At 30.3% G+C, this 26,364-nt stretch overlaps 1 protein-coding gene across 3 annotated transcripts; it reads left to right on the forward strand.

Moving 5' to 3' along the window:
* The first annotated feature begins 4,435 nt into the window (after nucleotides 1-4,435).
* Nucleotides 4,436-16,757, forward strand: LOC126852093 (mitogen-activated protein kinase kinase kinase 15). Of its 3 annotated transcripts, XM_050596561.1 has the most exons (25): nucleotides 4,436-4,563; nucleotides 4,747-4,896; nucleotides 4,969-5,114; nucleotides 5,212-5,429; nucleotides 5,748-5,942; nucleotides 7,169-7,341; nucleotides 7,503-7,671; nucleotides 7,756-8,055; nucleotides 8,146-8,399; nucleotides 8,531-8,690; nucleotides 8,921-9,286; nucleotides 9,384-9,645; nucleotides 9,718-9,855; nucleotides 9,972-10,138; nucleotides 10,233-10,328; nucleotides 10,395-10,534; nucleotides 10,614-10,772; nucleotides 11,244-11,339; nucleotides 12,445-12,557; nucleotides 12,805-12,974; nucleotides 13,054-13,318; nucleotides 13,763-14,090; nucleotides 14,229-14,376; nucleotides 14,482-14,558; nucleotides 14,667-16,757. In XM_050596561.1, the coding sequence occupies exons 3-25, from the start codon at nucleotides 5,078-5,080 to the stop codon at nucleotides 14,716-14,718; spliced, it is 4,083 nt and encodes a 1,360-aa protein (XP_050452518.1). In that variant the 5' UTR covers nucleotides 4,436-4,563; nucleotides 4,747-4,896; nucleotides 4,969-5,077; the 3' UTR covers nucleotides 14,719-16,757. The 3 variants fall into 3 exon arrangements, with proteins under 3 accessions (XP_050452518.1, XP_050452519.1, XP_050452520.1); XM_050596562.1 differs by lacking the exon at nucleotides 11,244-11,339; XM_050596563.1 differs by lacking the exons at nucleotides 4,436-4,563; nucleotides 4,747-4,896; nucleotides 4,969-5,114; nucleotides 5,212-5,429; nucleotides 5,748-5,942 and adding an exon at nucleotides 6,730-6,937.
* Nucleotides 16,758-26,364: the final 9,607 nt, after the last annotated feature.

Consider the following 26,364-nt stretch of genomic DNA (forward strand, 5'->3'; position numbering starts at 1 on the left):
TGTGAAAACTAAATTTATTATTTCTATTTTATTGCCATAAAACATAAAAACTTGCATACTTTATTGTCTAAATCTTCTTCGAAATTTTAATGCCGTAAAAGAAAAGTGAAATAATTTATTTTAAATTAATATAATTTGACTATATATTTCTTCAAATTTTTATCACATTCAATATTTTATTAATCAAAATTCTAAAAAGTTCATCAAAATTAACTAAAAAAAGACTTTTATTTCTTAGCATCCCTGAAACTTAATTATTTTCTCTACTCTCTGATTTAATTCAAAATTTTTCTATATCTTATCTTGTTAAGAAATAATCATTTGACAGATCTCATCTCGAAATACTCTTGTATAAACAAACATTCTACATAGTTAAGTCCGCATTATCGCAGTGTCTTGAGCAGATTTTAAGATATAAGCTATTCTAAGCGCGTAAAATTCCTAGAGCGAGAATCTTGTCGCTCTTGCTACTTTCCTGGCAACTTGGTCCGCGTCCGACAATCGTCTCCTATCGTGAGTTCTGTGTCGGTGCATAGAGCGTGACAGGCTGCTAGACACGTATACACATCTCTCTGCACACGTGTCGCGTTATCGCAACCGCTACGAAGATCAGTCGTCGTATGTACGTACGCATCGACGTATGTATGTACGCAGGTGGCGGAGCGCGTATGCGACAGCACAAGCCTCGTACGTGACAGGGACGATGAGTGGGCGTGACGTGTACGTACACGCGTTACACGCATTCCTTGACCGGTTTCTACACCGCAAGGCTCCTCGAGGATCAGGCGAACATCCTAAGATGGAGCATGTTCCGATTCGAAATCATGCTCCGTTTTTCTCCACTCATTCATCATGTCGTCGTCGCTGTTTTACATTCTGTAAAGCAGACAATAGACAATGATAATGATAATGAAACTGGATTGTTATTCTAAAAATCTCGTCGAAGTAAAAGTTTATATCTAAAATAATATAATACATACGTAAATATTTAACTACTATATTTTCTTAATAAGATTCTATATCTAACTATATTTTCTTAAGAATGACAATATAATAATTAATATTACTAACATTATTAACAGATAATTGATACATCGATTATAATGACAAAAAATTTTGATCGATGAGTTTTTCTATGTGCTATGTTATAATAATTCGTGATTTTCGAATTACTTGTATATGATTATTTTTTAAATGATGAAATAATTTATCAATTACCAGAATCAAATTAAATGTAAATTTCATCGCTTATAGTTGTTTATATAAAATAAATGATAAACCTTTAAAATACAATGAAAGACAAAAGTAAAAAATAAGAATATGAATATAGTAAAATTTAAAATAATTACATCAATTCTCTCGAATAGAAAATGTAAGAGCATTAAAAAAGTAAAAAAAATTATAAAAGACATATATATATACTATATACATATATGTATATGATCTTGTATCTGTGTAGAGCATGTCAAGACATCTCTATAACATATCGTATGATCGATTAAAAATAAAGTGTAAAGAAAGCAAAAAAGAAAACTACATCTAAGTATCTATCTACACTGTATCCAGTATCTCTTTCGACATGTTTAGATTTTAATTTGTATTTCGTGTGTGTATAATATATTTTATCATCCGTGTCGGTCCAGGCGCGGTGTTCCTCCACGTGCGCGCAATGACGTGGTTTGGCGTGACTTGATCGTGGAGCAGGCCAGTTCTCGGGGACCCCCTGTCGCAGGATAACAGCATCTCGAAGAGTCTGCTTGCGTCCGGACGAGCAGTCCAGACGCACTCGCAACTCACCTCCCATTGTCTTATGCGTTCCTCTTGAAAGGGGAGCGCTGCGGAGTGGCCGCTCCGCGCATCACTGCGCCCCACTATTCTTCGCACTCGCAAACGCCGCGTACATACGAACGCAGCGCGCGCCGGAGGATGATACGATTGTGATCAGCTTATTTCTTTCTCATATCATATAAATGCAGATTCGGATGATATAGAATATAGATTCAATTTCATTTGGCTATCTGATATAAATACGAGCATTACCTATCTTATATACTGAGCCAATTATTATATAATGTTGCGTCTTTGAATCAAGTTTTGATTCAATTGACATGTCTTTGAATCAATCTTTGATTTTTTACATTTCTCTTGTTCAATATATTGCAATACATACAAATAACTCATCATATACATATATTCATCTTTATTTTATATTATTTTGATCTTGATGAATAATTCTATATCTGTATTCTTTTATGTTCGAGAACAAGATTTATGCCTGAGTTGATTGAATTACAATTAAACAAAAGTTATAATTTATTAATGAAAAATATAAAGAACAAGAAATTGATAAATAGCTTTTGCTCTTTAAAATTGTGAAAGAAGTCTTATTCTAACAAGAAGAATCAGATTTGAGAAACTTTACTCGCGCTTATCATTTATTTATAATTATCTGAAAAAAAAAATGATATCTGCTTCGCGATTGAGCGAGTGAAAGAAATATTTCTCGAGATTAAGCTATTTTAATTACTTAATACATCGGAGTCATTGCGAAATCACATCCGAATTCACATTGTATATGTATGAGCAGGAGAAGAGACAGTTCGAATGGTTCTTATGCGCGTCTCTAATCATACATGAGACACGAGACTCTTTCACGTTCCTGACAACCTATTCGCGTGGAGTTCATTGGTACGTTTCCACGGTGCTCCGTACTGTAGCACCTGATTCGACCGAATGCGAATGACCCACAAACTTGTTATCCTCCTTTCTCTAGCCACAGTGTGTGACTGCCTGAGTGTTCATGATCTCCCAGTAAAGGGTCCCCTCTAGTCGATCGACAAAAGTATCTCGCTATCTACCGGTCGGACAATCCTCGACGAAGATTCCTTTGCAGAACGTGATAGAATAGGACGTGACGGACGTTCTTCTCCTTCGTTAGGATTTACTTTAGAAAGATTTATCGTTGTGATGCAATTCTCTATCGTCGCTTTTGTTATGCCTAAAATAAAATTTTATTAATTACAAGATAATTAATTACGATCGTGTTTCTAGCTTTCTTCTCGATCAACAGATCTTTCGACTCTTTTTTATTTATAGTCTTATTAGCAAAAATAAATGATCAGAAGAGTAATGCATTTTTAGTTTAAGAATTACATTTGTCGAAAGATCAATGAAAGTTAATATGTAATAAAAAATTCGATATAATTGAGCCGAAGATATGAATTAGTAATAATATGCCGTTTGAAATATTTCATGTATTTCTTTCTATTGTATCTATAGATATCTATAGATACATCACAAGGTTTTGATTGACCCATATCATATGATTGCGTTAATAAAATGATTGATGGAAATAGAATGATGGAGGAATTTATCACGTACGATGCGGGTGCGAGAATTTTCTACACGTATGATAATTATGTATCATCAAACTATAACCATAAATATTTTAAATTATATTTAAACGTATAATAATAAAAATATATGTCGATATCGCAAAATAACTTTAAAATTAATCAATTCGAATTTTTACATATTTAATATATATATTTAAAAATCATCTTTTTCGATATTTTATATATTTTAAATGATTTTTCTTTTGTATTTTGATGATATATTGAAATAGTCAGAGAATATTCAATTAATTAAAATTTATATTTAATATGTATTGAAAATTTTCCTTATTTATGACCAAATATTTTTTAATTGATCTTTCTTTTACATTCTACTATTATATCGAAATATCTAATAGAATATTTAATAAGAAAAGATGTAGAAAAATTCGAATTATAATTCACCAATCATTTTATCATATAATTATAAAAGACAACTAATAAAAATATAGTATGTGTAACAACTTTTAGAGCTTCTGCATATAGGATGCGGCCAATCAACTTACCATTTTTCCATAAAAGTGAAAAATTGCAAACATTCTGTGTACAGAGAAGCCATTATTTTTTTAAACTTATGCTGTTTTGATAATATAATGATAAGAGAATGTTTCATGTAAATCTCGCAGCCAAGCGTGTTCTGTTCTTATAACAACATGCAGGTGTTGTTTTTATAAGAAGCTTGGTTAAAACAAATTTCTGTACGAAATAACAATAATACGACAAAATTCTTGCTAAAGAAAAACTTCCATAATTAATTCAAAATATCCATAGACGTGATTTCCAGTGTTTTCGCTCTAAGCACATGTTGCGTAACATATGATTTATCAGTAATATTCTTGTCAAGGTGAAAACGACTTACGCATCAATTTACGCCGTATGCCTTGCTCGCTCATATGCTTATTCAAATGATTTACGTTCGATTCAAAAGCGCCTAGCTAACGGTCGAAGTTTCGACATGTGTAAGAGAGAGAGAGAGAGAGAGGGAGAAATTCGCTCTATCTTGAGAATGTCTATTTTTATACCGGCGGAGCGAGACTGATCTCGCTGCCATCTGTGAAGTTTCACACGCGGATCTGGATGCACTAGTGCACGACCTCGACTTCGACTTCCTTCAGGTTTGTGTGTTCTAGAAGGAATGGATGGGTGGTGATTTCTATGATGCGCACAACAGGTATTTTTTTTCACATACTATGTCGCACTAATTAATTTCGTTTCCGAATTAATTTCGATCCTATGCCAATCGTTTACTATCTCATTTCGTGATCTACTGACAAATTTATCTCGATTGTGATGTGTGCTCTTAGTGTAATCCTGGCGTGTTATTGCTCTTGTATACCTTGATTATATTTTGCAGCTTTATCTTTGTGCAATCTTGTGAAGAATGTGAACAATGATCTCTTCGAGGAGTGATAGTTGTATGTTTTATCTCAGGTTGAGTTTCAACAAGAGAAACCAGTATCGTGCAAAAGAGAAATGATATACATTTGTTTTTATATTTTAGCAGGTAAAAATCTACTGTTATCATTTTGGTAGTATATCAGTTAGGATATCCATTTGACATTTTGCTTATTGATAGGTACAATCATCAAGTTCAGCCATTTAATTTTTTTGGAATATACTATAAAGTAAGAACTCAAGAATATAATAGCACAGTATATATAGTTGGCGACAGAGCCTCAAGCAATATGCCTTCTATTTGTGGCGATATGGTCGATATGACTGGTAATTATAAACTTCTATTTATTGGTATATTATATTGTTGTTTTAATATAATAGCTGTACAAGTATTCTTGACATATAAAAATACAATTCTATACAGCTACTTCACAATCAGGCATGGAAGGCATTTCTAGTACAGACAGTGTTGGAACACAGAGTGATATATCAGGACATACAACTGTACCAGGAAGGCCCAGGATGGATGTGGCCTGTGTCTTGGATTTGCAACAACCAGAACATCTTGCTCAACGAAAGAAAGCATTAGACGAAGTTAGACAAGCCTGTAATCTGGTCAATGCCAATATTCATCATATTCAGGTATATTTTTGTTATAATTTAATTATATTTAAATGACAAATTATTTTTTTTTAATTGAATTGGAAATGATATTTGAATATTTAAATGTGATATTTTGAATTGACTTTCAAAATGTGATTAAAGAAAAACTTGCAATGTGCATCAGTTTTATATTATCACTAAACTTAAGCTAGTTTCAAAACAAGATTCTTATGTGTCAAAAATTAAAATATCAAATCAATATGCTTAAAAATAAATAAATAAATAAAAATATATTACATGCAGAAAGAATTTGTAATGTATTTTTTTATCTCTCATTTCTTCATATATTCTTTTTAGTTTGAAAAGCTCGATTTTGGTGAAACCAATGTGTTGGATACATTTTATAATGCTGATGTGGCAGTTGTTGATTTAAGTATTCAATTGCAACAATCTGCGTTATTTTATCATCTTGGTGTTAGAGAAAGTTTTGGTATGAAAGAAAACATATTGCTGTATAATGATGTAGATACAGAGGCAACAATTAGACTCAAGGTATGTATATATTCATGTTTTTCATTGCTTCTAAAAAAATGGATAAAAATCTCACATTTATTACTAAATGCTAAGCATAATATAGTAATGATAACACTTATTAACCTTGGTTATTTATTACACTTAGAATGCACTTGATAGCAATGATCTCAATTAAAGATCTCATAAATAAATTGGTACAAGTGACTATATTATTGTATGTATGATAATATATTAGGCAATTTAATTATTTTTTAAACATATGATATTAAGAAGTTATCTATTTTTTTTTCTTTTTTGTTATAAAAATATTTTTTGTATTTTTATATGTAATATAAAAAATTATAAATTTTTAAATCTGTAAATATAAAAATATATTTAAAAAAGTATATATTTAAGTTATTTAATACATATTGGCTGTACCAATAATTTATAAAAATTGAGAAGAACAAATATTGATTATCATCCTGTATATTTCATCTATTTATTATTACATACAATTATTTTGTGCAAACTAATTTTATATTAATTTATATTAATTTATATATTTTTTAAAAGTTATCTTAAATATTAATTGTTAATTAAAATTTTATATAACTACCTTTTTATTGATTCAACTTTCTATGGAACTATTACTTAAAGCTTTAAAATGATTATGTATTTTTATCGTCGATAATAAATAATATGTTACGCACTGGATGATACTCGACGTCGAACTGCCACCAGCTAAACGTAATCAGTATTCATCAGAAACGATATCTATGTTTGTCAGGCAAGCACCAAATATGTAATTGTGCTCGATATGGAATAGAAAAACATGAGCTCATAATCTTAATATAGCAGTTGGTGCTAACCGATCGCGCGCAATCGCTCGATGCGACTTGTCATTGATACATGTGCATTTGATTTCTATATTAAACGCATGTTAATTCCGTTTAGAATTTATATCGATAATTTATTTCAATTTAATAAATCAGAATAAAGTAAAGAGGATGACATTTGAATGTGTGTTAAAAGTGAGTGCAAAATATACAGCAAATAATTATTAAATAAAGGGTTGCAAATATAGAGGTGATTAATCACTTTTAATCACTTTTAAGTGTTTTTGTTGTCTTAATAAGAAGAAAGACAAAAAAGTTTTTACAAAATAAATTATGTTTTAATTTATATATATATATATATATATATATATATATATATATATATATATATATATATATATATAATATTATAAAATATTTTCATAGTTATCCTGTGGCAGCTACACATTTGTTTCATATCGTGTTGTGGAATCATGTGGCTCATGTGTAGCTACTAATCCAGCAACCAGTAGAATTACAGGCGAAGAAACGACAGATCCCAAACAACATCTCACTCTAAAATTGAAGAAATTGCTTCAAGATGTAGAGATACAATCCAAGTAAGCAAATGTGAAAATCTTTTATAATTTTCTTTAATATAAATTCGATTATAAAATACCATGAAATTTGTAATTAATATTTCATCAAAAAGATTAGAATAGATATTTTTATCAATGTGAGAAATATTTTTATATAAATATATTAAAAATATATATTCCAGAGCACATATGAAAGAAAAATTTTTAGCAGATCTGCGCAAAGCGCGCGAGACATATTCTGGAGAGGAACTTTCCAGAACTCTGAATAATATGCGTAAACGTTTAGATGATCCAAATGTTTTATCGGGAGAAGTTGTTTTAAATGTGCTTATTTCATTTCGAGAAATACAGGTAAAATATTAATAAATTAATAGTACTTTATAATGAGAATTATATAATTATAAATATTGTTAAAAATTGACACATCTGTATTAGGATTATGATGCAATGGTACAATTGGTTGATGACTTAAAAACTATACCAACTCACAAAAATTATATAAATACTCCAGCTATAAGATATTTGTATGCGTTTGCTCTAAATCGACGAAACAAAGAGGGCGATCGAGAAAGAGCACTAAAAGTCATTGAAAAAGCATTAGAAAAGAAAGAAAATCATGTTCCAGATATGTTGTGTTTATGTGGAAGAATATATAAAGACAAATTTGTAGAGAGCAGACATACAGATCAGGAGAGTTTAAAGAATGCGATCCACTGGTATAGAAAAGGTTTTGAGGTACAATATATGTATATAAAAACTATCTCAGTCATTGTGAATTCCTATTAATACATGTATATAATATGTATGTCATTGTTGTATATTTAGGTCCAACCTAATGAATATGCTGGTATAAATCTTGCTACTTTATTGGTCATAGCTGGAAATGAATTCTCTAAGAGTGAAGAGTTACAACACATAGGAATGGTACTAAATAACTTAATTGGCAAGAAAGGCAGTTTATCGAGCTTAAAGGATTATTGGGACGTAGCAACATTTTTTGAAATTAGTGTATTGGCAGAAGATTATTCAAAAGCAATACAAGCAGCCTTGTGTATGTTTAAATTGAAGCCACCAAATTGGTAAGTATATGAGCAATGAAATTATCTGTTCAGTAAAAAAATATAATATGTTTAGGATTTAAAAAACAAAGTATATACTTAAAATTTATATTATTGAATTATTTCAATTAAAGTTCTTTTTTAATCTTTAGGTATCTGAAGTCGACAATAGGCAATATATCACTGATAAATAGATTCCGTAAAAAAAATGAGGAAGCTGAAATTGCACCAGAGGAACAAATATTTAGTTTTTGGATGGACTACTTTGTCGAAGCTACAAAGGCGGAGGTTGGCGATAGTATATGGTTTCCAGTAAGTTTATAAATGGAATCGTTCTACTGAGGATCCAGTTCCCAATTCGGGAGACTATGGCTTAGAGTTATATATTACCAATCCAGCTTACTTCTATACATTTTGGGTCAAAGTAAGAATAATACAAAACTGCTTTTAGAGCAGATTTATGGATTCACTCTTAAAAAGAACATCAACTTAACAATTTAATTATTTTTTTTAATAAAAACTTAAACACAACGTTTTCTTAGATTTTAGTGTTGGAACCAACAAAAATTTTAATGCCGAGCTACGTGAACGTAAATCTTGGTGCAGAGGAGAAGTCTATACATATAAGGAATTTGTGTAATTCGTGTTTGGATAATATGAGAAATAATAATTGTAAGCAAGTTCATGATTGGCTTTTTACTGCAAATATGATACGCAGTATGAGTTTATACAAGAGGGATGAAAGGTGCCTTTTCTTATACGTTCATCAAAATTCGGATGACTTTCAAATGTACTTGCCATCGGTACAATGTAGACAAAGATTTTATGATCTGATATTAGAAATGACTAGGGATCAGGAAGGCATGGTTACAGATTTGGATGCTTACATGACTGATGATTGCATGAAGGTTTTTATAATTATTATTTAACTATAATTTTACTTTAATTAATTATATTATTTTTATATAATATTAAAAATTTAATGAGATATTTATATATTTATAGTATGAATATGAATTGGATGATCAAAATAAGCGTATAATTCTCGGCAAAGGTACATATGGCATAGTGTATGCAGCACGCGATTTGAATACGCAAGTAAGGATAGCAGTAAAAGAAATTCGTGAACGAAACTTGGGTGATGTACAGCCTCTTCATGAAGAAATAAAATTACATAGCCAATTGAGACATAGAAATATCGTCCAATATTTAGGATCAGTAAGTGAAGATGGATATTTCAAAATTTTCATGGAACAAGTTCCTGGAGGTAGGAAACAATTAATAAGTGTAACATTTGTATAAACGACGTTGTAAATTTCAATTATTCTTATAATTTTAGGAAGTTTATCAGCTTTGTTAAGATTGAAATGGGGTCCTTTAAAAGAAAATGAATCAACCATCTCATATTATACTAAACAAATGTTAGAAGGCCTTAAATATCTCCATGATCAAAAAATAGTCCATAGAGATATAAAAGGTACATGATTTATAATTTATAATATACTATTTTGTTATACTTGTTTATTTATGTACAGTATATATATTTTTTTTACTTATACATATAATTTACATAAATAAAATTGTATGATATAGGCGATAATGTATTGGTAAATACATATAGTGGAGTAGTAAAAATATCTGATTTCGGTATGTCGAAACGTTTGGCTGGCTTATGCCCAAGTACAGAAACATTTACTGGAACATTACAATACATGGCACCAGAAGTTATTGACAAGGGTCAACGTGGGTATGGTGCGCCTGTAAGTTTGTTTTATTAAATATTTTGTTTTGAGAATTCACAGGAAAAAATGTACTTTTTTGTCATCAAAATAATTATTCAAATTTTTCCTCTAGGCGGACATTTGGTCTTTAGGTTGTACAATAGTTGAAATGGCAACTGGAAAGCCTCCATTTATCGAACTGGGTTCTCCACAAGCAGCTGTTTTTAAAGTAAATTTAAAATATTAAAAATTTTTTTGTTTTAATAAAATCTAACAAATATATGTCCTTATATAGGTGGGGTACTACAAAATACATCCCGAGATACCATCAGAGTTGTCTGAAAGAGCAAAAAGTTTTATATTACGCTGTTTCGAGCCAAATCCTGATATAAGAGCAACTGCTGCAGAACTATTGGAGGATCCATTTCTTAATGAGTATATATAAAAGCATAATATTATAGAGAGCTTTATAAATAATTAAAGTCATATAAAGTAAAATACTTATTTTTAACAGGAAAAAGAAGAGCAGCAGATTAGCTGCACCACCAGATTTCAGTAGAAGTATATCAGTTCCTGCAGACAGATTGGAACGTTTAGGAAAATGTGATAAAATGAATGATAACCATATTGTCGCTGCTACATCTATGCAGATATCTCAATCAGATGATATCAGGTATTGTAAAATTTTTTTTTATTACAATGTGTCGTTTTGTGTTAGTATTCTTGTAATAATTTGTGGCGTTTCCGCCTTTGTTTCGCTATGTTACATATATTTACTTGATTTTTCATTTATATCGGTTTTAATGCCAATCTCATTTTTCATTACTGAATAATTGTTAAATCAGCATCGAGACAATGAACAGAAAATGTCTCCATTGTTTTCATATCACAGTATTAGTAAAGCACAACAAATTCAAATTGATATTTTTACTGTGTTTTGAATTACAGTGTAATCTATACATTTTTTCTTTTAAGTTATTTTTTTTTTGTTCATTAACTATTGATCATATTTTCTGTATTAAAAATTGCATTATTCAAATTGCAATTTTCTACAAAGAGTACGAATATGAAAATATAAAAAGTATAATATTCTCTTATGTAAAAACGTACGTTGTGAATTGTAATTATAAAATGTTAAATTTAGTGGAGGGTTAACGAAGTCAAGCCCATTGAGGGAACGCAGTCCAGCTCACCTATTATCTCCTATCAGCATGCCTACTACAACCCTTTCTTTTAACAGGTATGGTTCTAACTTTGTAAATGTAAATTGTTTGTATGCAAGGAAAAAGTAGAATTAAAAGTATAATTTATTTCTTGGCAATATATTATCTGTAGAAGTAAAATATATGGAATAAGATTTATATACATATCATTTTTATTATTAATATTGCATATATAAAATGCTTAATTGCACTGCTTTAAATTATTTTTTATTTAAAAATATCAGTTATCAAAATATTCTTTCATTAAATGTTTAGATAAAGGCCATTAATTTAAATGTTTAGATGTTGCATTATGTTTCAATGTATAACCCAGTGATGCTTTGTATAAATCACATCCATTACAAGATTCTTTTATATTTTGTGCAAACAATGGTATATTGTTAATTATATTTAGACAATTCTTAATTAAATATTTATAAAAAACAAACTTGTATTTACAAACAATAAAAATACTATTTATATTTATCATTAATTACATATTATACATATACTAATATATAATTGTCTTGCTAAATATAAATTCTGATCATACATAATAGATATGTTATAACATATAAATTTACAGTATATTAAAACATTTATATTATTAAAGTAGTGCTCTAACATCTGACTTATTTTATAATTATAGCTTTTTATATAATCTCCTTTAAGTAATAATTTATACTTAAAAAAAATAGATGGACCATTTGTATTAAATTATTAGATATCCATATAGCTACATATAAAGAGAATTATTGTATGTGTGTACATATGTACACACATAAATATATATATATATATATATATATATATATATATATACATATGTATATATATACACTAAACATACATACACAATCATTTGTGCCTTATATATTATACAATTTTTATTAATTATATAAATAATTAAACAAAAAATACTATTGATATCATTTATATAAAATTATGTAGATTTTAAAATGGCTATCTTCTCAATTATATTCAATGTGCAGAATGCTAACACAATGTTTTGACAGTATCAACTTAAATTATATAAAATTTTATAATAATTTGCTATGTAAATGTTGTATCAAAATGTTGTTAAAAAAATGTAGCATGTTTCTAATATACAACATTAATTCACTGCTTTTTATACCTTTATAGTACCATAGGGAATACTCCATCGATAGATACTAGTGAAAGTGATATAGCAAGTGCCTCAATAACACGAAGAAGTTCATCTGGTGGACTATTATCACCAGAAGTTGAATTGGGAGGTAAATATGTGCAGCGATAGAGAAAGATAAAAGAAAACTTTACAAGAAAATATAATAACAGAAAATTATTTATGAAGAAATTTTAATAGAAATTTATTTGAAATCACAAAAATGTGTATTGCTATCATTGTTATTATAAACGGATAAATAAATTAAATGATGAACTTTCTAATTCATATCTACACCTCTAACATTATTCTATGCTACAATATTATTTATTTATATTTATTAATAATTGGAATAACAGGACAACCAGGTCAAAAATCTGGAGAAGAACAGGAGGGTTTTTATTTATTAAAAAAGGATAGCCAAAGACGCATGACATTAACGAGAGTTCTCAATCAAGATGAGGCAAAAATTTGCGAAGTTTGGATGAGAGGTATACATCAAGCAGAAGGACAAACGGTGCTGCAGATGGTATTTATTCGGCTGTAATATTACATTGCATTGTAAATAATATATATATTAATAGACTAATTATTTATTATAATTTTAGAGTCAGTTGGTATTGCTCATGCGCGGTTTGAGAGATTATATTGCAGAGCAAAATCAGGAAGTGATAGTAACTGCTATTCGAACATTAAAAGAGGAATTGGATTTTGATTCGACTGCTATTAATCACCTACATTTGGCCATTTATTTATTTCAAACGGCAGTAAACGAAGTTCTCAGAATGCATAGTATAAAGCCACATTGGATGTTTGCCTTAGATAACTTGGTGAGAAATGCTGTGCAAGCTGCTATCACTGTGTTATCTCCTGGTGAGTATCTTTTTTCTTATTGAAACAGAAGTGGATTCGCTATATGCATTTAATAAGTTTTAATATAGAGACATCAGTAAGAATTAAATCTTGGATATCAGAAAAGAATGTTTTGTTTGTTTAACTGATCAGATTTTGATATTTGTATCATGTCCTGGTGCGAACATAAACCAGATGTGAGACGTTTGCATATATCTCAAGTTTAATACATGTGCAAATAAAGTACATTATCATGTCAACTCTGAAAATATCTCGGAAAAAGTTATCACGAGAAGGGTCTTTCTTATGAAAGTCGCATTCAGTAAGAAGGTTACCGCACTCCACTGGAGTTCACGCATGTGGTTTAGACAAATATTTTATTAAAAATCGATAAGATCTAAATCGAAAAATATTTAGAAAATTTATACTATATGAAATGTATTTTGTGTTACAAATTGTGTCTAGAATTGGGAGCTAACTTACTTGGACAAGAGCGAGTACAACCTGGCGGTCAAGGACCTGAAGAGGAATCAACTTCTGGAGTATCGACCGTAAATTCTGTAAAATCCCAAAAAACTGCCGATTCCATTGATAATAAGTATTGGAAAGAATATAAAGATCAAATGGGAGCACTAAAGATGGAAAATATGAAGCTGCTGCAAGAATTGATAGAAAGTCAGAAAGCATATCAGACATTATTACAGCAAGCTCTCGAAGAACAGAGAGCTCAAGTTAATACATTGACGCATTTGTGTGAAAATATTAATAAGAAAGCAGTGAGGCAGGAATCTGGGTATGAAATAAATTATTGTTTCATTTATTGCTGCAACATGCATAATTTATATATTAACATTATATGCAATTTCTTATAAGTATAAAATTATATTTTTGATAAATTATATTTTTGATATACATATATGATTTCCCGCAGTTATAATTCTTGCATCTCACCAAATATATCTGAGCAATCAACATCCTTGACAATTACTGATACACATAACAGTATTCCTTCGCATTCAGATATGGCTCTTGTCAATTGGTTAAGAAATCTTCAGGTAGATGATATATCGATTGATAGGGTAAGCAATTTGCCAATATATAAAAGAAAAACAATAGAACAAATTAATTACATATTATTTATTTTACATATGATATTTATGAACGCAATTTTTTAATATCCTTAGTTTCTATATGAGGAATATACACTGGAAGATATTTTACATCATGTAACACGAGACGATTTGCGCAGGCTAAACTTAAGGTAAGAAATGAACTTTTCTATATGATTTTATATAATATTTAATAATAATTTACATAGAGATAAATATATTTTACAATTATTAGCATTAAATATCGTACACAATTTTAGGGGAGGAATTGAACTCAGGATATGGCAAGCTATACAGAGACATAATTCATGAAAATTAATGGAAATTAAATTGTAAAGATTAATGAATTATATCTATTTTTTGTCACTATTAGTGAGATAATATAATTAGTAATTGAAGTTTCAAGCAGGGTAAAAAATATTTGTTTTTCGCGTGCGCTAAATCGTTTAGTTTATCATCAGATAAAGACAACGCTATAAATCGATCACATACATGCTATACTATTATGCTGGACATAAACCGAATTTCTATAGAAAGAGAGTTTCTTTTATGACATTATATAATAATGATATTACTTGTTTATGTCGTAGTTCCTATAAAAATTAGATGAATATTACTCTTTACACAAACAATCATATAAAAAAAATCTATGCACATGATGATGTATTAACGAAATGTATTATGCTTGAATAGGTTTTATTACAGATTTTTATATTACAGCTTTATTTTAGATTTTAAATACTTTGTTAAAATTTCATGATATAAAAAATTAATATTTTTATATATGGAATATATTTCATACATTACACATTTTTCTATTATAAGAAATTTTGTAAATTTTTAAATGATTTTTAAATTATATATTTAAAATCAATCAATATATTTATTTAAATATATATTTAAAATCAATTTAGAAAAATCATTTCTAGATACTTAAAAAGAAACATTAACAAAAAGTTGCAAATAATATTTAAAAAAAAATTATAAATGTGAGAAGCTCTCTCTCTCTCTCTCTTATCAATAATACATTAGATATATTTTTTTCTATTCTAAAGTAAGATAATGTGTTCTATGCACAACAAAGGTTAACATATAGACCTTTTGGTAATACAATTAATGTAACTAATAAATCACGAGATATAAATATATATTCGCCGAATAAAAGCAGTTTACTGCCAATAAAAAAATCTTGATTAAAAACGATTTATATTTTTACAAAAGAGTAATAATTTTATATAACATTTGTTTATTAATATTAAGGTTAATATTAATATTAAGCAATAGTTATCTGTAGCGTTTCCCATTTAAACTTTTTCATATAAATGAGGGCGCAATTATTTATAGTGCCTTATGAAACTCGTTCTAGTACAAGAAAAGATATTTAATATATACAGTATACATAATATACATATGTATTCGTAAGCGATAATATGAAATAATTACATTTTATGTTCTCAAAGAGCAAAATTTTACTTGCACAAAACATATACTAAATCTTCCCAGTATTCAAACATTAATGTAACATGAATGTTCCCATATCGATATTTATCATGTATATAGGATGCTTTTTTATAATTTGTAAGAGCTTTAATTGATTCGTACTTTGTCGAATTGATTTAATTAGATGTAGTCTTCCTTTTAGATTTTTTTTTTTGTATAGATACGTATACTTTTATGGCGAAAAATTCCAATCTTGTATGCAATATTGGAATATATAAAGGAAGAATTATAACAATATAAAGGAAGAAATGCGTCTATGTTTTTTGCAAGGCATATTATATATCTATATATATAAAATGCATAATATACCTGTATTACATATATATATATATATATATATATATATATATAATTAGTTTTTTATGTGTAATAATTGAATTGAATTTAGCAAGTATCTGATATATTTTAACAAACTCTCAAGAGATTATTTTCTTGAAAACCCAGTGCCTAACTATTTTAAAAATATATTTCTTAAGATGGATAAGCTGGATTCAATTTAATTATATGCATATGTTGCAATCTGTATTAATTATATGCATGATGTTGCAATATATGAGCTAATGACTGACAAAATTAATAGAATATTTTCTTGAAGTACTAATACATTAAAAATTACAATGCAATAATCACGTGTTGGTACTTGTATTTAAGTGTTTTGCTTACAATAGTTTTGCGTTTCGTTAGTTGTGATTAGCCAGTCACAACAATTGAGAAAATAAAATTCAAAACAAGTATCAGAAAAGAATCATTATTGTAACTCTTGTCTTTATTTACAAATAGGATTAATTATTACTTGCGTGTGCGACCGTTTGTAATACAATAATGAATAAATATTTATATTATTTAATATAGTTTTAATATACTTCACTTTATAAAACAAAAAATTTTCCCATATAAAATTAAAATTATATAAATGTTTAATTATAAAAATATATAGATTTTAAAGTATGTGAAAAATTTCTTTTTTTTATTACAAATTTTTCAAAAATAAGTCTATATTTCATGAAAATATTTATTCATTGAAAATATTTCTTTATTCAATCGATCCAACAATATTATAAACAATCTTTTTTTCGAACGACGAATTTTGCGAATTCGTTATCCCTAATTGAAATTGGAGGGCAACGGGGCGAAAAGACGTTTTTCGAGGGGAAAGGCAATAAAGGAGGATGAGTATACGTGATCGGCTTCGAGCGTGATATTCTTTTCCGTAGGTAACTACCTCATAGAAACTGTGTCATTGATATGGATGAGATGTTCTCTTCGTCTCTCGTCGTGATGCTCCGTTTAAAAGATAAGTCAAATAGATTCGCAACTCGTCGGAGGGTACCGCTTTTCATTCAGCTCGTCGGCTAAGGTTTCTTTGTTACATACGATCGATATCTCAGAAAGTCAATCTAGCGAAAGATAGCGTTTATCGTCACTTTTAATCTCACGCTAAAGTGAAAAAATAATACTTTGCAGTTGCGTTTTTCTTTTTTAATTGCATTACTTTTGCTTAGGCTACAAAACTAGTTGAGAAGATTTTTAAATTTTTAATCTTTCTTTCTCTATAATTAAATAAATAAACATCAAGCACAAAAATATATTCTAAAAATAATTGATTTATAAAAGCGTTTATATTACATGCAAAATATAATATCTATACTATTAATTAAACATAATTAAATAATAAAATATAATGTAAAATGTGAAAGTTTCATAAACACTATTTTATAGCGTATGAATGAACTGTTATTTAAATCACTTTGCGAGAAGTATGTGGCCAGAATTATATACTCGTTTTATATGTTTAAGAAGAGAAAAGCGTCGAGCAGCTGCAATGGATATTGCGAAAGTTTTCAATCTGTTAGCATTCTACGAGCATTAAAGCGCTGGGCAAAGCCTCGCTCGTTCGATACAAAAAGTTTTTATTAATACATTTATATAGAGGTATATACACATAGAGAGGTGAATACACGTACATACATTTGAGGCGTTTCGTAAAAATGCCTCACCTTTGTTGCGTTGCATTTGCGTGCAAGCAATCTACGCACACGGTCACGGCCAATGTATGAAATATTCAGAGTGACTCAAACCGACGACCGCTCTCTGGTTTGCCTCCTTTGTGCGGTTCATGAGGGGTGCATCTGCATGCAGATCGATTCTGCATCTGGAAACCGGCTTATCCGCTTACGCGTAGAGATGATAATATACGCACACGCCCCCGTTCGTTTGGTATTCTAAAAAGCGGACGATCCTTTGCGTCTCCTTGTCATGCAATATTCAAAATTTTGCGAGAGTGATGATGAACGAGTCCGTATTACTCATCGATCTATTAAAAAACCCTTATCGAGAATTGCTGTAAAATCTCGTATTAACTTTTTAAATCAGAATTATACGATAAGTTCATTATTGAATTTTTGTGCCGCTTTAAATAAGGATAAATTTTTCTGTCTGTCTATCCCTTACATGTTCTCCTTATTAATCGTTTTTTTCCAATTAAAAAGTATCTAAAACTTTGATGAGCTTTCCTATTAAAAAAAAATATATATTTTTAAATGTATATAATACATTTTAAATATCGATGATTTAAATATCGATAATTAAACTGATACAATGGATTATAAAACTCGAATGATGTCGCACGGTCATTTTTTTTTGCCACACTTTATAGAATGATTCTTAATTATCTATGCAAATATACAAATACACAAATATATCTCATAAATTGTAATCGTGCCTGGGAGAATCGATTTCGTTCCGCTCAATTGGCATAATTCATCCGGAGGCCATCATCGACGGGATAATTAAATGATCTTGCGAAAGAATCAGAAGAGAAATATGATTATGTAAATGTTATCGAAGTAGTAGCTGGGATGGGGGGAGGGAGGGTTGTTTTTTACGATCGATTTTTGAGGCTCAAATGTGTTCATTTTCTCTTTGCATTTAAAATTAATAAAATTCTTTCATGATCTCTTCACTATTCAATTGCGCAAATGTTTCTCGATCGTATCATAAATTATTCTATTAATCTGATGTATTATGTATATAGGTATATAGTTACAGGAAAGATCAAAATAGGAGAGATTCTTTTATTTTTCTTTTATCAGGCTGCTGAAAGAGACGCGTGTTTTATCGCTGAATATTTTTCCACGTTATCTATCAAGCTCCAGCAGCTGCCAGTTGTTATTACAGCCGCTTCTAACGTTCCCCCATCATCATTAGGAATTCCATAACAGAAAGCTGCGGCGAAAAGGGCATTGATGCCTATCTTTTTTCATCGAAGAAAATATACTGTACAGACTATATAAGTATATCACTTGATTAGAAAGATAAAACAAAGAATAAGAATTTAATAGAAACAAATATATATATTAATTTATCATAATATTCTTTTTTCATTAAAAAAAAAAGATTTATTTTAAGAAAAAAAAGCATCACATTTTGCTAAATTATTAAATTTTCTGCATCTTGTAGAGCGCTTGGAAAAGCTTAAGGAAAAGTTTTTCATTATAACGGGATAATCGGATGGTTGAGTATCCATGGGGATGGCGCATACCAGCGTACTCATTTTCGGGGATGGCGCAAAACGTACAATGTTTCACGGTTAAACGGTTCGATTGTGCTTTCGGGAAAAGGGGCGCAGTGTTCGCCTCGGTGAATTATTAAATCCTCCCCGCTGATTTATATTTTCTTACTTTCCTGTCTTCCTATTCGGTCTTATGGAGCAGAGATTTGCAGGAGAGATTTGATTGCGAGACCGTCTGATTTGATTACTCGCTTCGCGAAGTATGACTTGTAGATCTTGCGCTCTCGTTGCAAAATTATATAATTTTACTCTATTTTATAAAGTAGAATATTTAAAATGAGTGATAATATCACAATCCTCGGGCTGCACTTTTAAAAGCATACAATTTATAAAATAATATGCAAATATTATTTTATAAACGCGATATAATACAAGCATTTTTAACTCTGTATTTTATAAAATACATATATTGCCGTGTAATGATCCCTCTCGATTTGTTGAATAAGTAATATATAAAAATAAAGGGGAGAAAAGTAGATAATTTTATGTCTATATCGCCGATAAAACGACCTAAATGTTTGCCGAATCGGAAGCAACCCTAAAGCATTCCTGGCGAAGCAAAAAAGTTATTTTCTTCGATGGAGCTGCAAATCTCAGTGCCTCTCATCATTTCCTTTCTCTTTCGATCATTTGTTTCTCGCTATCAATCTTCTTCTCACTCCTTCCTTTTGTCTTTATCGCTCTTTTAATCTTTTTTGACGTTCTCTGCCTCATTCTCTCTTTACCTTTTAATTAACTATCTGCGCTTGTGAAGTAAAGAAGAGCTCACGGAAAGAAAGAGAGAGAGAGAGAGAGAAAGAGAGAGATCGGATAATCCATTTCCCAGAAAAGCTAAATAAGATTATCGAGTCACGTTCCAGTAATGTTGCTAAAAGATTGCGTCTGCTAAATCCTTGAGTTTCGAATTCAATGAACAATCGGGCGACTTCTAAATGGATTTTGAAGATAAAATATATCTTAGATTTTTAGACTTTTATCGCGTTAGTATTTTTTTACTCCTATTCATATAAATTATAAAGATAATAATTTGCGCAAACATTTTTAGTCCGTGAAAAAGGAAAATAATTATTTATCCATGATGGCACTTAATGAACTTTAAAAATGTAATTTCTGTCTCAATTTGCAAGATAAGATTTAAGAAAATACATCTCTATTTTTTCTCTCTGAATTTTTAAAAAACTTATTCTTCTACGTGATCCTATATATAGTCACATCTTTGTTACGTATTTTAAGACTCGAAGAACGGAAAAGTTACGACTGCCTGCCGCTGTCTTATATAAACTCCAAACTTTAAATCCCGTTTCCTCGAAACGATACTTTTTCGCGAAACTGTGACCAAGATAAATCATCAACGAAGAAGGTTACAATTTAGACAGAATATAGTGGACAAAAGCAGTTTTTACTGTACAAATCACAAATATTATTATGAGAATAAATCAGAGAAATATATATATAATAAATAAAATAAAATTCATTTTCTGATAATTTTTGAAATTTTTCGTAATCGCTTTTATGATAAATTGGTTTCTTATAATATATATCTATTACAATAAACTCAGAATTTTATTATTTAAGACTATTTTAAAATGCATAAATTACTTCTTCCAGAATTTGTGCCAGAAGCTTTTAACGTGACGAGACGGCGAGTCAAAAACTTATGAACGTTCCTGAAGGATTAATGTCGGGAACAATGAAGACTGACTCTCTATCTCCCCACTTTCATAAAGTGACACCTCGTCCGTCCGAACTAATTACTTTCGGCTTAAAATCCTTAATTTGTTGCTGAAAGGCCGTTGTCGGGAAAAGCCGTCCCTTCTCCATGAAGTCTTTCTTTGTCCGGTGCGCGATGTAAACGCTGTCGGAGACGATAATTGGTTCTGCGCGGATCCATTAAGAGCCGCAGGAAAAAAAAGCATACGTAAGATCTCTGAAATCTTTCTATAATCAGAATAGATATAGAGGCATTTTATCCTGCGTCTATCCGTGTCAAGAACATACTCAGAATAGACTGAAGGTCAAGTTCATTGGAAGTAAACAACATAATTATGCAATATGATATCATCTACCAGTTTTAGTATCGTAATATCAGAATATTAATTACAATGTTTCCTCTCTGTAGCTAAAAACTTGTTTCTAAAGTTGATTCTGTATTGCATAACTCCCTGTTATTCATCAATCAATTATAATCATAAATCAATTAATTCCTTGAATATTCTTTTAATAAAGCAAGATTAGCAGTCGTTTTACTGAATTACAGGATTTGACTGAGAGCTAAATATAACGCACGAGAAATAAAAATATTTATAAAATATTTATAAAAAATATAAATAAAAAATATTTGAAAGATATTTATAAAGACATTTATTTCTTTATTTCTCGTACGTTATATTTAGTTCTCAGTCAAGTCCTGTATATACATAAAAGTAGCATTAGAGACTGACATAAATCTTGATAAAATTCTCCGGTATCTCCGACAGCCTAGAAATTAGCTTCGCGCCCGACACGTTGACTTCTGGCACGTTCTGCGAAGAAGAAACCCTGGCCTGATATTGAATTGTTTCTGCACCCTTTCCCGGCTCTCGTAACACTCATTTCCGTAAGGGCTACGAGGCAACAGATGTACCTGATACATATTCATATCCGTTTTCCGTGACTGCGTGTTATCGTTATTGTTATTATTATACGGACGTGCACAGTTTGCCCGTAAGTGTTTTGATAAAAAAAAAAAAAAACGCGCCAACCTTTTTGGTTCACGTCGTCTTCAACTTCGGAAAAGTTGCGCCGTCATGAGTTTTATTTTCCTCGTCGTGGGTTACGATTTTTAACACGATCATCCGTTATAATCATAAAATCTCGTGTCATAAACGAAATCGTGACAGTAGCTTTCTCTCTCTCTCTCTCTCTGCATTATGCCGGCGATAAATTTTTATTTTTATAGTTATTGCAATTTACTGTGGCTTCTGTCATCCCATTGTGGATTTAACTGCACGAGAGAAAAAGACGTGAGTTTCTTTTCGGTAGAAAAAGAATAGCTGATGTGAGATATACGGCGAGTAAACCAATGTGATGTCTAAAAATTATTTTTATAAGTTATTTATTTAAATACAAAATATTTAATACGTTTTTCCATATTTTCTAAAATATAAATTTTAAATTTTAAATCTTACATTAAATATTAATTTTTTTCTGGCTTTTAATATTCATTAAAATTCCATTTTCTCCAAGAGCTTTTGTTCTTCGGTTTTATTCGAATGACAAAATTATGAATAAAATTCATATAATGGAATTAAATGCGAAATCACAAACACGTTAAAGAAATAATAGCAGTTGTGTGAGGATGCAATATTAAAATTTAAAAAACTATATAAAAAAAGTCAATCTTGGAAAATGCTTATATAGTATCCTCACCCTCTTATTCTACCCCTAAATCTCACCTTCCCTAAAGAGATGTCAGATTACTCAGCTTATATTTTTATAAAAGACAATACAATACTGATTATGCACTTTATCTCCAAGATTCATATATCATTAAGACACTTAACACTAAATTTCCGACAATTTCTCGGGATCGACGTTTGCATGGGATTATTCGGGAAACAACAGAACGTTGGGTCAGTGTATTATGGGATATCTATTACTTCGACGAGCACTTGGGCGCGTGCTTTCGGCGAGCGCGATACTTAAGATGAGTTATTGCCGTGGCTCTTTATTAAAGACTAATACGAGAGCAGCGGCGCTGGGTCCGGGTGACTCCGTATCCCGAGAATCCCTTAATCTCCGCGATCTATTATCCCATGCTGGGGGTGCACCGGAGTGAGAATTAGCCCTCTCCCCTTCCCTCGTATACGTACGCGGTCGTAGTTGAATTATTGCCCGGCATATCTGGAATCGTAGTAGGCCAACGCCGTAAAGCCGGGCCACCCAAATGTTTCGCTGATAATGCGATTCCACGGCGAAATTACTCGGCGTGACAGCGAGATCGGCGCCGCCTGCCATCGGAGATTCGCGAGCGGGCGGGTGAGAGAAGCGGCTCCCTGATTTTGCGAGGAGAGAATGTCAAGACCGGTGAAGAAAAAAAAAAAAGAAAAAAAAAAGAAAAAAAAGGAGGAGACGGTGTACGGCGAAGGAAACGACGAGCGAGAAAGGAAGAAAGGAAACGAGGAAATCTTTGCGTTATCTCGAGCGTGTCACGCGCTGCTGCGTGAAAAAATCTTCCTTCTCTCTTCCTCCCTTTCTTTCTTTTCTCGAATGATCTTTTTGTCTCTCTCTCCCTCTCTCTCTCTCTCTCTTTGTCGCAGAGCCGATACTCCTCGCGTTAGCTAATGAATTATGCATGAGAGAAGATGTAAAATTTTATGACATATATATATATATATATCTGGCCCGCGCCCGATGGTTTAAGGCGTCACAAAGAAATCCACGAATCTGTTATACGCTTTTTAATTAGACGCTGCCAAATCTGACGAATGAGATCTGGAATATTTTTAGGAATCCTCTTCGCCATTCACACAACGAGAAAAGCCTCTTATCGTTGAGGAAAAAGTTGTAAAAAAAGTAGCGTATACATATACAATAAGAAATGCCCTTCCAATTATATCTCTTAACTATTTACTGTATATCTTAATTATATCATAAATAAATATATATATATGATGTATAAGTATATATTTTTCAAAAAATATTTATTATATATATTAAAAAGTATATAAATCCTAACAAAAAGAAATTATTTTATAAAAAACAAAAAGACATATTACCATATGTATCTAATATAGTAACAATATCTCATCATTTTATCAAAATAATATAGATTTTATAAAAAAATAATTATTTCAATTGATATATAAGTAATTTACATATCTAAAAAAAAAGAGACAGCTAGAAAATGTGATTGGAGGGTATAACTTATTATTAGTGTTAAAAATATTAGCAAGTATATATTAGCAAGTGGCGCTGCGATGTCTGCAATGCCTCCCCTGATTAGTTCGTGCACCTTGGCAGGTGCAAAACAACGCGTTCAAGTGAACGGAAAAGAAAAAGTGAGACGGGGTGAGTAAGCTGGAAAATGACCGAGACTATGGGGTATTTATAAGCGTGGTAAGTGGTCAACGAGTACCTTTTCGCACGTTGATAAATGGCTCCAGCTACCACTTAACCGAACCACCACCACTGCCACTGCTGTGTTTTATGGAAGGTAAGCACTGGCAAGAGAGATGGTAGAGATACTATTATTGAAATGAAAAGAAATAAAATGTCAATCAATCTTTTTTTGAATATTTTTGTATAATCTATCTATTATTTCATGATTTATTCAATTTGTTATTTTATATACTTTAAGATTATAATTATGTGGAGATAAAGATAAATTGTATGCACATTATTATGTTTTCTTTTCAAATATGTGTCAAAGAAAATTATCTATGCAATAATTTTATACGTTATATTGTATGTGTGTTTTGACTTGTAAAATACTTTGCATTGGAATTAATTTACAATCTCTATGATGCACTTACACATAACTGCAGAGTATACACGAAACAGCCACAAGGAAAAACTTAAAGCTATATTAAATAAAAATAGCACACTTTGATGAGAATCGAGAAAATCCAAGAAAGCACAATAGAAGATATTAATAGGTAATATTTCCGAACAAGGAGAATTCGAACAAACTCAATCCTTACATCGTCATGGTGCAAGGCCGTTGCTAGGAAGTGTTTGTTATAGGTGTGGGCCTACACACCTATTGTGTGTGTATGTGTGTGTATTGTCGGTATCATGTGTGAGAAAGATATATACAATTTTCATTTATAAAAATGCGTTTCCTTTTTTAAAACAAACTACCTAAAGATTTTTCAATTAAATATTTTTTACCTGAAAATATATAAACAAATATTTTCAATGAAATTAAAAAAAAATTATCAAAAAAGTGTATAGCCAAATTTAATACATACAAATATATTTGTTACGATTGTTAAAGATTTATATTTATGTCTAATATATTATATTTTAAATCTGATAATTTTTATAAATGAAAAAAGATTTAGAAATAATATTGAAAGTTAGTTATGTACAAAATATTATTGTGTATATATTCTCATCTAATATATCATGTAAGGTTTTTTTTTATTTTATCATTTCATTCTATAAATTTTTATAGAATATTTTTATAGAATATTTTTTATAAAATCTTTTTGAACTAGAAGCTTAAAACCATACGAAATATGTAACAGCTGAAAGAAAAGATCAAAGAGACGTTATGATTTAAATACATAATCATCGCTAATACTTTTTCTTTTTGATGAAAAATTTTCGAATTTTATATGCAATTTTAATTTTAATCGACAGTCTACTTTGCAAATAATCATCGTGAAAATCATTCTACTATCGAAAGTGGAAGACTATATCCTTGCTGGCAAAGCCACGTATAAACGGCAAGAAGAAGAAGATAATGCGAGTGGAGGTACGATAACTGCGGAGAGACACAAGCTATGTCAGCATAATTGGAGATATATTTCCGTAGCTCTGCGATTTTTGCCACAAACGGCGGTATTGGCGCGTTTTAAGAAGAATAGCGGCGAAAAAGTCTGCCTTCGAATAATATCTGAATATTGAGGCACTGTGCGAGGACTGTCACGGTCGTAAAGCAAGGACTGATATGAATGCGGATAGCTCAATTTTACACGCTTACGCACACCCGAAGCAAGGCTGCTCCTCCTTTCTCCCCCGTCTCATCCCCTTTTGCGCCTACCCTCTTTCCATCGCCTGTCATGCATCATTTTCATTGATCGCATCTATCAACTCCCGTTTGCGACGCAAAAGGGTGCAAAACTATTCTCTAGAAATAGGTAGCGTATATCGCATCTATTTCTAACTTAACAATTGAATTC

The sequence above is a fragment of the Cataglyphis hispanica genome, chromosome 9 (genome assembly GCF_021464435.1).
Source record: "Cataglyphis hispanica isolate Lineage 1 chromosome 9, ULB_Chis1_1.0, whole genome shotgun sequence".
NCBI lineage: Eukaryota > Metazoa > Arthropoda > Insecta > Hymenoptera > Formicidae > Cataglyphis > Cataglyphis hispanica.

Bases quoted from the DNA above. Each gene is read 5' to 3' on its own strand.
- LOC126852093 (XM_050596561.1), top strand. From the start codon at position 5,078: ATGCCTTCTATTTGTGGCGATATGGTCGATATGACTG. The intron at 5,943-7,168 runs GTATGTATATAT...ATATTTTCATAG, and splicing joins AGGCAACAATTAGACTCAAG to TTATCCTGTGGCAGCTACAC. The intron at 8,691-8,920 runs GTAAGTTTATAA...ACGTTTTCTTAG, and splicing joins GCGATAGTATATGGTTTCCA to ATTTTAGTGTTGGAACCAAC.